The sequence below is a fragment of the Chelonia mydas genome, chromosome 5, assembly GCF_015237465.2.
Source record: "Chelonia mydas isolate rCheMyd1 chromosome 5, rCheMyd1.pri.v2, whole genome shotgun sequence".
Classification (NCBI taxonomy): domain Eukaryota; kingdom Metazoa; phylum Chordata; order Testudines; family Cheloniidae; genus Chelonia; species Chelonia mydas.
Genome location: NC_051245.2, coordinates 50541152 through 50553987, shown reverse-complemented (window position 1 = coordinate 50553987; position 12836 = coordinate 50541152). Strand labels below are relative to the sequence as shown.

Below are 12836 nucleotides of genomic sequence, written 5' to 3'. Positions count from 1 at the left end.
GGACAATTTAGCAAGGATCATGGTGGCGTCTTCATCACTGACAATATTTAAGTCAAGTTAGGATGTTTTTCTATAAGATCTGCTATAGGAATTATTTTGGGGAAATTCTATAGCACATATATAGCACATAATTCTATAGTGGTTTTTGGAAGGGGGGGTGTGGGGGTGGTGGGTGGGGGGTGAGAAAACCTGGATTAGTGCTGGAAATGACCCACCTTGATTATCATGCGCATTATAAAGAGAGGTTTCAAAGAGGGATGGGCTATTACCAGCAGGAGAGTGAGTTTGTATGTGTGGGGGGGGGAGGGGGGGGAAGGGTGAGAAAACCTGGATTTGTGCTGGAAATGGCTCTACTTGATGATCACTTTAGATAAGCTGTTACCAGCAGGAGAGTGGGGTGGGAGGAAGTTTTGTTTCATGGTCTCTGTGTGTATATAATGTCTTCTGCAGTTTCCACGATATGCTATGCATCCGATGAAGTGAGCTGTAGCTCACGAAAGCTCATGCTCAAATAAACTGGTTAGTCTCTAAGGTGCCACAAGTACTCCTTTTCTTTTTACAAATACAGACTAACACGGCTGTTACTCTGAAATCTATAGCACAGTGGTTCTCAAACTGTGTGGGTTGCGATCCCCTTTGAATGGGGTCACCAGGGCTGGCTTAGACTTGCTGGGGCCCAGGGCCGAAGCCCGAGCTACGCTGCCCAGGGCCAAAGCCAAAGCCCGAGAGCTTCAGTCCTGGGCGGCAGGGCTCAGGTTGCAGGCCCCCTGCCCGGGGCTGAAGCCCTTGAGCTTCAGCTTTGGCCCCCCATGCCCAGAACGGTGAGGCTTGGGCTTTGGCCACCCAGGGCAGCGGGGCTTGGGCGGGCTCAGGCATCTGTCCCCCTTCCTGAGGTCGTGAAGTAGTTTTATTGTCAAAAGGGGGGTCACGCTGAAGTTTGAGCACCCCTGTTATAGCATGTGTTGTACAGGAGGGCAAAACAGATAATCACATTGGTCCCTTCTGGATTCGGAATCTGTCAATCTGTGAACATGCTGACTTTTCAAATGCAGATAGTAGAAACCTTTATAACCTGCTAAAGAAATTAATCTAATATAGTGAAGGGAAGCTGGATGGATTTGTAGTTAGCTCACATAACTGAGTCAGGAGCTCTGGGTTCAAATCCTGGCTCAGCCACTGATTTATTGTGTGTCTGTGGTCAGGTCACTTTTCTTCTCTGTGCCTCAGTTTTCCCATCTGTAAAACTGAGATGATACAATACTTGCCAACCACCAGATCCTCACACGGCCAGCACTGTGTAGCCATGACACTAGTAGCCATGGCACTCACATCACAACTTCAGTGATGAGAAAGAATCCTGTTGAGGCGGACTCTAAACTGTCTTTTGGAGATGACAATTCAAGAAAATCTATGGCACAAAAGTCTCCTCAAGGACAGAGGATATCCAGACCTGGAGGAATAAAGATGATGGTGTGTTCATGGAGCTATAATTTGTTATTAACTGTTAATTCTGAATAATGATTATACAGGAAAGGCAGCGCAAGGGAGAGAGTTGTATATGTATTTTTCCTTTAAGTCTTTAAAGCCAGGCTGGAGGAGGTTGGGAAGAGACAAGACAGAAGCCTCTCAGTGAAGCTCTCTGTGTGTGCGTGTGTGTGTGTGAGATTGATTTATAATACTATTTTCCTTACTCTAATAAAATTAATTGTTCAGTGGTAAAGAAAGACTCTTTCTGTGACTCTTTACTATTGTCACAGGAGGCCACCAAACATCTTTGGAAGTAGTGTTTTACCTCTGCCTGTCTGGCTCTCCACAACAGGAAGAGGGGCATAGAAGGAGCAAGAATGAAGGGCGCTGGAGAGAAGCCCCTCTCCTCAGCATGTTGCCCTGTGATCCACTGAGTTTCCACTAAGTAATCTCTGTTAGCAGAAATACTGCATCAAGCAGCTGTAATTGTTACCTTCACAAAATAGGGCACCCCCACATTTTCCTAAATCGTAGGGCTCCAGGCGAAAAGCACCTACCCTTACCCAATTCGTAGGACTCAGGGCCACCCATACACAATTCTTAGGGCTCAGGGTGTAACTAACCTGGTCAATTTAAGTACCCACACCCTTTCCCAATATGTAGGGCTCCGGGTGTATACTACTTCTGCAGGTGTGCAGGACCTTTTACCAGTGAAAGAGCTTTACACAGTAATATACTACATAACCTCTAGTTATTAACAATCACCAAAACCAGACTCCACACGCTACACATACAGTGCTCACCACTCCCAATAAGACAGATGAACTTTTCTTGATGGCCAGTCAGGATCAGGTCCATCTGGGCCCGGGGGACCCCAGTTTCTGCACAGTATCATTGGCAGAGTGTTGAGGTCTGGCAGCTCTGATCTTTGGGGCTATGTCCTGGAGTTGGGTCCCAAAGAACTTCCTTTTGGACCCCAGTTGATATAGTGAAAATTGAATCCTTTTTGGCTGTACCTTAACCACTCATTATACTAAAATTTTACTAACCAATCCTAACACAATGTAACAATTCTCTAACCAATCCTAGCCCACCACCTTAATTAATTTACACCTAGCAAAATTAATTAGGTAACAGACAGAAACAATTAAAGAACCAGACAGAGACCATACGGACAAACAATAGGGAAGTGGGGATCATAATGACAAAACAATAAAGAAATGAGGATTTCACAATCACAACTATTGATAAGTGATTTCTTGCCAGACAGAATGCTATCAAACTAAGTTTTCTTCAACCATCTTGTCAAAGTTCCTTCTCCACTCTGAACTCGAGGGTACAGATGTGGGGACCTGCATGAAAAACCCCCTAAGCTTATTTTTACCAGCTTAGGTTAAAACTTCCCCAAGGTACAAACTATTTTACCTTTTGCCCTTGGACTTTATTGCTGCCACCACCAAGCGTCTAAAAATATATAACAGGGCAAGAGCGCACTTGGAAACGTCTTTCTCCCCAAAATCCTCCCAAACCCTACACCCCCTTTCCTGGGGAAGGCTTGATAAAAATCCTCACCAATTTGCATAGGTGAACACAGACCCAAAGCCTTAGATCTTAAGAACAATGAAAAAGCAATCAGGTTCTTAAAAGAAGAATTTCAATTGAAGTAAAAGAATCATCTCTGTAAAATCAGGATGGTAAATACCTTACAGGGTAATCAGATTCAAAACATAGAGAATCCCTCTAGGCAAAACCTTAACTTACAAAAAGACACAAAAACAGGAATATACATTCCATTCAGCACAGCTCATTTTATCAGCCATTTAAACAAAACAGAATCTAACACATATCTAACTAGATTGCTTATTAGCCCTTTACAGGAGTTCTGACCTGCATTCCTGCTCTGGTCTCAGCAAAAGCAACACACAGACTGAGAGAACCTTTGTTTCTCCCCCCTCCAGCTTTGAAAGTATCTTGTCTCCTCATTGGTCATTTTGGTCAGGTGCCAGCGAGGTTATCCTAGCTTCTTAACCCTTTACAGGTGAAAGGGTTTTTCCTCTGGCCAGGAGGGATTTAAAGGTGTTTACCCTTCCCTTTATATTTATGACACATCTTAAGATCTGTTTCTTTATCTGGTGATAGTGGGAGCCATTAGGAAGGGGTCTCCTTCCTAACAGCCTGATATTACATTGTTTTAATGTAATTTAGATGGAATGTGAGGATGTGACTTCCTGCTCTCAGCTAATGGCTGCTGCTCGGCTGCTCTTTTAATCTGGCTGCAGACGAAAGCCTTCGGCTTTAGGCCTTACAATATGGCTGCAGACAAAGGCCTTATCCTTACATAATACCCTTCTGTGACTTCTGTGCTCCACAACCAGGAGACTCAGCAGTGAGCTGTAGGGGGCTTACAAGGCCACTGCACTCCCCACTCTGTAAGGCTGAAAGTGACAGGGCAGAGTTTTGTGTGATGTATTTTTCTCCCTCCTGATTCTTCTGCAGGACGGGATCACTTTGCCCGAGAAGTTCCTCGTACCTGTGCTTGGTAAACCATCCCAGTATGTTCAGAATTGGAAGCATTTTACTCTCCTTTATGACATCAATATAACACCAAACATTCAAAAATCATAAGTGGGGCTCCAAAAAAATCATGCGATTGGAAAGAATAATGAATTTGGGGATTATATTATTTGCTGTCTGGGTTTTGAGCCTTTATGGGTCATAGTTTCAAGTTTTTCCTCCGCAATTCTGAAGGCTGGAAACTTTTTAAAAAAAAAACAAAAAACAAAAACAAAAACCCAATGGAGATTCTCACAGCATTACCTGAACTCCAGGAGCTCAAGCTCTAAGAAAAACACCCAATCGAGTGATGCTTGTGATTAAAATCATGAGAGTTGGAAACGCTGACATATACTTATGATCTACCTATGCCTAGAATGTCCATAATGTCCAGGTTTGAGGCAGAGTCTGTATTTAAATGTGTCGCTGTGAATAACACGTGAATTTCTTTTAACAGGATTAAAACAAGATTTTCATTCTTGTTTAAAGTATGGACTTGAGGATAGTAATTATATGAGGATGTTATTAGGCTGAACTAATATCTCATGTTAATATGGTTTGCTTTGAGAAGGGAATCTTACCAGTTTTGGAACTGGTAACGTGGAGAGGAGAAATTCAATTTTTGGTAGCTTTGCACATGGGCATTACATTGTTTATGATGCGCAAGGGGAAGGGTGTACTTTCACATTTGAAATTGTGCAGCTCAAACCTGTGAAACTTCTTCCAGGTAGAGAGAAGAATGACTTGAACAGCTAGTTCTAGCTAATCCATGTCATCTCTCTTATCTAGGTATTTACATCAGATGCTTCACCATGCTATCTTAGCTCCTCTAGTTATCTAGGAAACAGGTTCAATCCTCTGCACTGATTCCAGTCTAAATCAATTTTAACTCCAATGAAGTCAATATAAGTTTCAAACCAGCATAAATAAGCAAAAGATGAGGTGCAATAAGTCATAGTGCTCTCCAGCAATAAAAGTGGAAGGAACTTTGCCTGATTGTGCCCTGGATTTTTATGTTCTATCCCTACCTCCCCCGAGTTTGTAAAAATGACGCCATAGCAAGAGGGGGGAAGTGAGTTATATTCCACTTTCCCACAATTCTGAGATAAAAATAAAACAGCAGCAAACAAGAATGTTTGGAATTCAGAAAAAGAAAATGTTTAATTTGCATATGTGCACAATGCCCTGCCTGCTATGCCTTACTAACAATTCAAAGCAATAACCAGGTGGCAAAAGAGCAGTTACAGTACATGCAAAAACAGCTGGGTGTGCATTAACATGATGAGATAGATATTAATACATCTGTCAAAATAAATACACATATCTTTCACCTAAAGAACAAAACTTCAGAGACTATTGCAAAAGGAAAGGTACAATGAAACAATCAAAAGTGAGAGTGAAAACCGTAATACACGGGAACATGTAACCTTTTGGAGCCAAAAAACGGAAAGAGGCAAGTGGCTGATAGCCAGTAAGGACTAAATCCTGAAGTTCTTACTTAAGAAAAACTCCCATTGAAGTCCATGAGATTTTTGACTGAATAAGGACTGCAGGATTTGGGCCTTAGTTAATAGAAATGATGAATAGTTAGAAATGTCTTTACTAATCAATTTTAAACCACATATTTACTTATCATGTAACTGAGGAGAATAAAAGGTGGAAACATTAAAGCTTCATTCAAATAAAAAAAAATAAAAAAAATTCAAATAAATATGATTATTTAGGAAAATCCGAGATCATGAATATCTACTGAAATCAAAACTGACACAATAAAAGTTAATAAATACTTTAAATAAACAATGCAGGAGTTTCATTTTAACCTATAAAATAACTATAGATTTTAAAGACTATAGAAATAAAAAGTAGAGGATGGGGGGTTGTTTTGTTTTTCAATAAGGGTAACATTTTCATCAGTCCCAGGAGTATCAGTCATTACAAGCTTACACACTTACTGTGTTCTTGGAATTGCTGAAGGAAAATTACATAATTAATATACATGTTGACTGTCAACTAAACAGGTCTATTTACTTCTCTTTCGTGCTCAATCCTGGGCTCAGTCACACTTACAGGCACTGGCCCGCATAGAGAGTGCCAGGCCAGAACTCCCCCAGACCTTCCTGGGGAATGTGCCCCTTCAGAGGGTGAATTATACCATTTCTTGTGTATCCAGCCAGCTCTGCCTCCTGCCCATCCCCTTTGGGGTATCTTGTATGTTGGGGATGATAGGAAGGAACAGTCCATGCACCTGCAGGAGTGTAGGAGCTGCGATTATATCCAACCATTGTACAGGGCCCCAGGAGCTGTAGGGAAGGCCCCTGGACTCTCTCCTCCCGCTTGTGTACCCTGGGGCAGCTGGGCATACTCCGGCCTACTGCCAGATGAATGCATCTACACTATTTGGAGACTCCATAATATAGCAATAGCAAATATTCGGTATTTTACAGTTACTATTTATATCCCTGTTCCCAAAGAAATGGGATACACGTCCATGGCCCAATATGCCATTTCATGTTGAAGCAGAATAAGATTTTTATGTTTGATTCACCAGAATAACTATGGGGGGCGCGGGGTATAAATTTTCCATAGTTGCAAAAGAGGGGCTAAATCCGTCCTCTGTGCAGGTAGCACCACTGAAGTCAGGAGGTGAATGAGATGAGCAGGAATGATCCATGAGACTTGCAGATAAACACAGGAGCAAAGCATGTCCCCTACTCCTCTCCTGTGGTGCAAGGCCAAAACTGTAGACAAACCACCACTTCATTCAGCATGTGGGGTGGTAGCACAGAGAAGCCACACAAGGGAACTCCACATACCTTGTGCACTGCAGGGCACTGAGGTGGGAAGATTCACAGAGAAGTTGGGTAAATTATGTAGATGCACTTGTCAAAACCCCCATGTAGGGAGCACATTGGAGGCTTCTGGCAATCACTATATCACAGAGATTGAAGAACAATAGAGTGGCTCACAGCTGGTATATGCATTTGGTTCATCTTATGGGAAGGATACCATCCCACAGCCCCTGTGCAGGACTGCTGCACAAAACCCAGTACTCGGGCTTTGTCTGGGGACAAGAATGTATTCTCTAATTATGGTTAACAAGATGTGTGTTCACCTCTTTGTTTAGTCACCCTTGGTATTTTAAGAAATATATTCCATTAGCAATCCATCTAGATTTCACAGAATCATAGGACTGGAAGGGACCTAGAGAGGTCATCTACTCCAGTCCCCTGCACTCATGGTAGGACTGAGTATTATCTACACCATCCCTGACAGGTGTTTGTCTAACCTGCTCTTAAAAATCTCCAATGATGGAGATTCCACAACCTCCATAGGCAATTTATTCCCATGTTTTATATATGTCGGCATCATTTTCTGGTGGTGTGAAGACAGGACTAGGATCCAAGTACTTCAGAGATTCTAATCCAGCTCTACCACTAACCCACTAACTGTCCAAATCACTTCAGATCTGATGTTTCAGAGGTGCTGAGCAACCACACCACCTATTGATTTCAAGAGGAGTTGTGGGTGCTCAGCATCCTTAACCTCTGTATCTTAGTTTCTCCACCTATAAAATGAGGAGACAACCATTTATCTCCTGCAGTGTTGTGAGGATTAATTAGTTGTTGAATATTTTTAAACTGTAAAGTGCTATATATTGGTGGTATATTATTTATGCCAATACTTGTAGAGACAAACTTAGCCTAGATGTACATAGGGTTTGTAAAAAGTGTGATAAAATTAGGATAACGAGGTGGATGCATAGAAGAACCTCTGCCTGCACCTCAAGAGCATGACTGATGAGGGCTCCCTAGACCTACAAAGCAGATATGGTAAAATGGTTATACAGGAAGATGAAGTAGTGGCCAACAGGTTGTGCCACAGCGGTCTGTTAAGACACCTACAGTTGTTTACATGTTCTGTGTGAACAGAGATAATATAAAGTTGAGCTAGGGACTTGCTTTTAAGACCAGTTTTACTGCTTCCATTTTCCACTGTGCCACCTTCAGGTGTTTTATGCAAATGACTTATGGTAATTCTTTGTGTATTATGAATACACAGAAAGCACATAGTAAATTGGCTTTATGGTCCAAATAACCCATGCTTCTTATTTATCATGCATCAGGATACAATCAGCTTCTTATCAGTCACTACTGAAAAGAACAAGCAAATTTTTGAAAAAATAAAAAGCACCTATAATTAACACTTCCTATGTTCACTTCTACAGCATTCATTAATCAGAACTATTTAAAAATACTCCTGGAAGTTTTCCTGTTTCTTTTCTTTAACGAGGAATTTACCAGTATTTCTTTGATATTTACTCATGCAGTTATTTACAAAGATGTGGTACAGGAAACATAGTGGAATTTACATCTACTACGGTACATTTATAAATGTTACTAGTGTTTACGCTTACACCACATGGAATTTATTGTGAAGCTCTTGGCTGGGCTAACAATGTAATTAAAGTGCAAATAAAGACAAAAACCATAAGCCAGGCAGATCCATTTTCATTGTTAACATTCAGAAACTTCACGAGTGTGGTAAGAAATGTCAGATCAAATAGGCTCAGGTCACAATCTTTTTTAAACATCTATCTCCCTGAGAAGATTTAAGGGAGGTAAACAAATGATATAGCCCTATTTCTTCAACTGGCTGATAATCACTGGAAAAGTAAGAACACTTCTCCAGCCTAGTTATTCAACAGTGCGAATACCTGCATTTGGTTTTATGATATACTGTATAGCATGCATTTTGAGCTCATCTTCCATGCAGCTACAATAGGTCACTATCAGGAAACTGTATGAAGAACCATATATTTTCAGAAATGGATTCTACCTAGAATCACACAGTAGCATGGGTTTTAAAAACAGTTACAAACAGCATATTTTCTCTAGCGGACACTCATCTGCAAATGCTAACTTCCCCAAATAAAATTATATTTCATGTTTGCTGACATGTACAGCTTTTACTGTAGAAAAAAAGATTTTAGAATTGATCAGCTGAGCAAAAAAATAGTGCTTTTTAAACAATTCATTTCATATAAAATAAAATAGTTAATCCTGCTCTCTTCATTGCTGAGCATTATCCATTGCCAAACCAGCCATCATTCCTCCCCCAGTGTGTGCAGCAGGTGCTTTATAGTCACTGAACTGTCAGGGATGCTGTAGGTACAGAAAATCAGAGTGCCTTTCTCAGGAGACGATGTGCTAAATGACCAAGTATCTCACTCATGATATGTTCATGACTCTGGGCCAACCAATCCCGAATACAGCTCCTAAACTCAGATATTCCAGCTGATGCTCCCATTGCCTGCAACTATTAACACAATTCATTATTTTCCATGCTGTAAAACTCCTCATCATGTATTGGTGAAAACAATATTTACAAAGTTAAGTTAGTTAATTTGTAGCATGTAAAACCTTCCACCTTAGAAAAGGCTGATAACATATATTAAAACCTTAATATTCTATAAATGAAAACATCTAATTTATAACAACTACTTTGAACAGCATATGCTGTAGCTAAAGTTCTTCAATATTATCCTGCTATCACTGCAGGTTAGTAAATGACTCTTAAGCGCCTATTGTTTGCAATGAATACACGATAATGAGAGTGGATTAATCCAATGAATGCCTCAATAGATACACATTTGATAAGGAACCTGTGCCAGATCAATGCCATCTGCATTTGTCCATTTATTCTAATCTAACAGAATACGGTACCTACATTTAAATGTGTCCCCTTCTCTGCCCTGTTAGGATGGCTGCAGTGAGTAGCTATTCTCATGAAAGGCTTCTGTTTTCTATTAGATGCATAGTCCCTTTGGCAAAACATTATCTTTGCAAAATAACAATCATTTAACCCTCAAGTATGAAGCATTTTGTCTTTCACCTCCAGGAGCTGATTTTCCTTGTCTGAGAGGGAATTTCTGTGAGGCTCTGTCTCCCTTATTGGAAAAGAGAGTTTGCAATCTTCTCAATCTGTCCCCTTGTGGTCTGTAGGGCATGGCATGCATAATTGTGTTCATTACACTAAAACTCTGTCAACTTTGGGACGAAGCTCATTCTTCAGGCAGGGAGTCTGGGTTCAATCTTTAGGGATAACTCATACAGAGTATCCTCATCTATGATGAGGGTCTTGTCGAGTAAGTAATGAGTGACCTGCAATACAGAAAACAATTGCAATGTATAATTTTGAAACTGAACAGATTGTATTTTTTTTAATTGAATTTCTCTATTCTCCCCTTTCCCATAACAGCCAGTTACCAGCTTCAGGCCATTTCAGACAGATGGTGGAATCATCTCTCGTGTTCTGTTTTCTTGGTGAAGTGGAATAGCGAAATATATTTGGTACAAAGTATTCAAGTGGTTTAAAAATACCTCTCTGTCAGTAAGGGGCAAATCCTCAGTCTAGTGTCCAACCCACGTAGCTGCTCTGGGAACTAGGGAAATGTGGGAGTGAGGGGGAGGCATCTTCCCTTAAGACCACAGAGATCTATGCAGCAGCATCAGATGGTCAAGCTGTACCTCATCACCTACTTCCTGTGTGCTGGCATCCTCTGTGGAGCAGAGTTCCATACTGCGCAGGGGTATGGAACTCGGTGGCACCCTAAATCCTGCCCCTCTGACACAGCAGAACTGCACTGACTCCTCTGCCAGGAGGGTGCCACCCTTGTTGCAGAGGTGGAGGCAAGATTTGCCTTCATGTGCAAAGTCTGAGAAGAGAACGTTACACTATCAGCTTATCACAAGCCAAAGTACCAGGACAAACTCCACTGGTTGCCTCCCGCTGTTACTGCAGGGAAAGGAAAGATATTCGTTTTAGCTTTGGGCCCCATCTGTGTATTTTTTTGTCGATATTAGGAATAGCCTTCAGCATAGTGCCTGTGATTAGCACCACATAGAACTGTACCTTTTGTTGATGTTCTATACGATAGGAGGTCTGCTGGAACTGGCGTATCTCCCGGATAATATGTGATATCTATCAAAGGAATACATTGATATAAGAAAATGTTCTACTTATGGTCTGCGCTGTAACTTGAACATATTGGCTTCAGTGAAGCTATGCCGGGAATGAATTTGGTCCAAAATTATGCAACTTATCCTGGGGGCAAGGGCTTTGTGCTTGTGGCTTTGAGGGGGAGCCTTTACCTTCCCAAATCAGCCAGACTATTAAACTGTCTCAGATGGATCACCTTGTCCCTTCTTTCTTTCCTCTGATACCCTCCCCTTTTTCCCCTCAGGTGACTTCTGCAATGTGCAGTCACGAACATGGCATTAAACTACAGTCAGCAGAGCAGCTGGTGTCAATATTTCTCCAAGCCCGGCCTCTGAGGAGCTCTGAACAACAACATAGTTTGGAAGGCAGAGAGAATCAACCTTTAAATGCTTTTTCACTTCCTTGGGGAGCCAGAGTCCTAAACACACTCTAAAATGACCCCTTCTGAGTGTTGCTGCCTGATGAATTATGGTACCAGGTTGGCTACATTTTTTTTAACCGTTTATTAATCCCTGCAAGTCTAGACCAGCTGTTTTTCTTCCTGCAATTTTCAGCTGACCAAACTGAAAGCTAAATTGCAATACTCTTTGGCTTGCCAGCAGGTGGTGAAAGAAGACTGTCCCTGGATTCAAATGCAAAAGATTGCTTTCAAGCTTCTATTTTGTATTATGCAAATATATTGTGTAATCTTGCAATTTGAATTCAAAGAAGTCCTAAGTAAATCACTGTTAAACTTGGGCACCTAAAAACCTCTAGTGGAAACATGTAAGAAAATAAAAATTACCATTCTCATTTTGGAAAAATTGACAAGGCCTTCCTCAGTGAAGTTTGGTGTTCCTTCTTCAATAAATGCTAGATCTGTCAAGTACATTCCAAGATAGGGAACTGCAGGGGGATTACAACTGCAGGATGAGAAATTAACTATATTTTACTAGGATTTAATTTACAGACTGTTCTTTTTATACAGTATACAAACTTCTACTTTTTTTTTATTACTTAAAATACTTTTACAAGTTGGGTCAAATTAACAGGTTAGTGTAACTGGAGCAGATGCTCTGGCTTCACTGAGTTGTACCCACGTCTACCAGAGACAAATCTGGCAGGTTGTGTCAAATATCGAATTTTAAACTATGAGAGAAACAATGATAACATTTAGTAAAAGCCACAATGATAACACCATGCAGAAAGTGGGAAGGCATTGGAGTATGCTCTCAAACATGTTTCAATCCCAGCTGACAGAAAATCTCAGAAATAAATCCAATGCACAGCTGAAAATACTTTGGGGGGCATGCCTCCAAGGCTTCCCTAAGCTTCTGAGGTACTGTTAAGTATTTTAGTATCAGCAACACATTGTATATACTGTATAGTTCATGTTAAGTAATATGTTAGGATCTTTACAATGCTTGTTTTGTAAACGTTTAAGATGTGATGCGGTTGAAAACACTCAGATTTCCTAACTTTGGAAATTCTGCTAGGGAACAGACGACTTGTTAAAATTTTCCACTCTGAGAGTGTGTGCTGCAAAGAGGACAATTTGCTGGGGAACTTTTCTAGTTATGTTTTCACCTTAGTCCAACTTCCTGCTGACTTCAAGATTATTATATCATATTATACTCTGCATGGTTAAAAAAAATAAATAATTACCAATAAAGTTATTAGCTAGATTAATTTAGAAGTATATATGGGCCAGTTAGCCAGATGTTATAAGTAAAAACAACTTTTTCTCTTTTAAAACAAGTAAGTCTGATTCCCTGACAATAGTCTTCTGCAAGCCAAGCATGGGCATTACACACTGAACCTTGTCTGTTTTTTTAAAT

General features: G+C 40.7%; 1 protein-coding gene across 2 annotated transcripts in view; it reads right to left on the bottom strand.

Annotated features, from left to right (window-relative positions):
• Positions 1–9054: 9054 nt before the first annotated feature.
• Positions 9055–12836, bottom strand: part of RASGRF2 (Ras protein specific guanine nucleotide releasing factor 2) — a 209433-nt gene continuing 205651 nt past the window's right edge. For both annotated transcript variants that reach the window (XM_043547250.1, XM_037903168.2), the window contains exons 25-27: positions 11804–11921; positions 10933–11001; positions 9055–10181 (exon numbers count right to left, since the gene is read on the bottom strand). In XM_043547250.1, the coding sequence (XP_043403185.1) occupies positions 10089–10181; positions 10933–11001; positions 11804–11921 (280 nt within the window). In that variant the 3' untranslated portion in view covers positions 9055–10088. The remainder of the gene's footprint in view (positions 10182–10932; positions 11002–11803; positions 11922–12836) is intronic.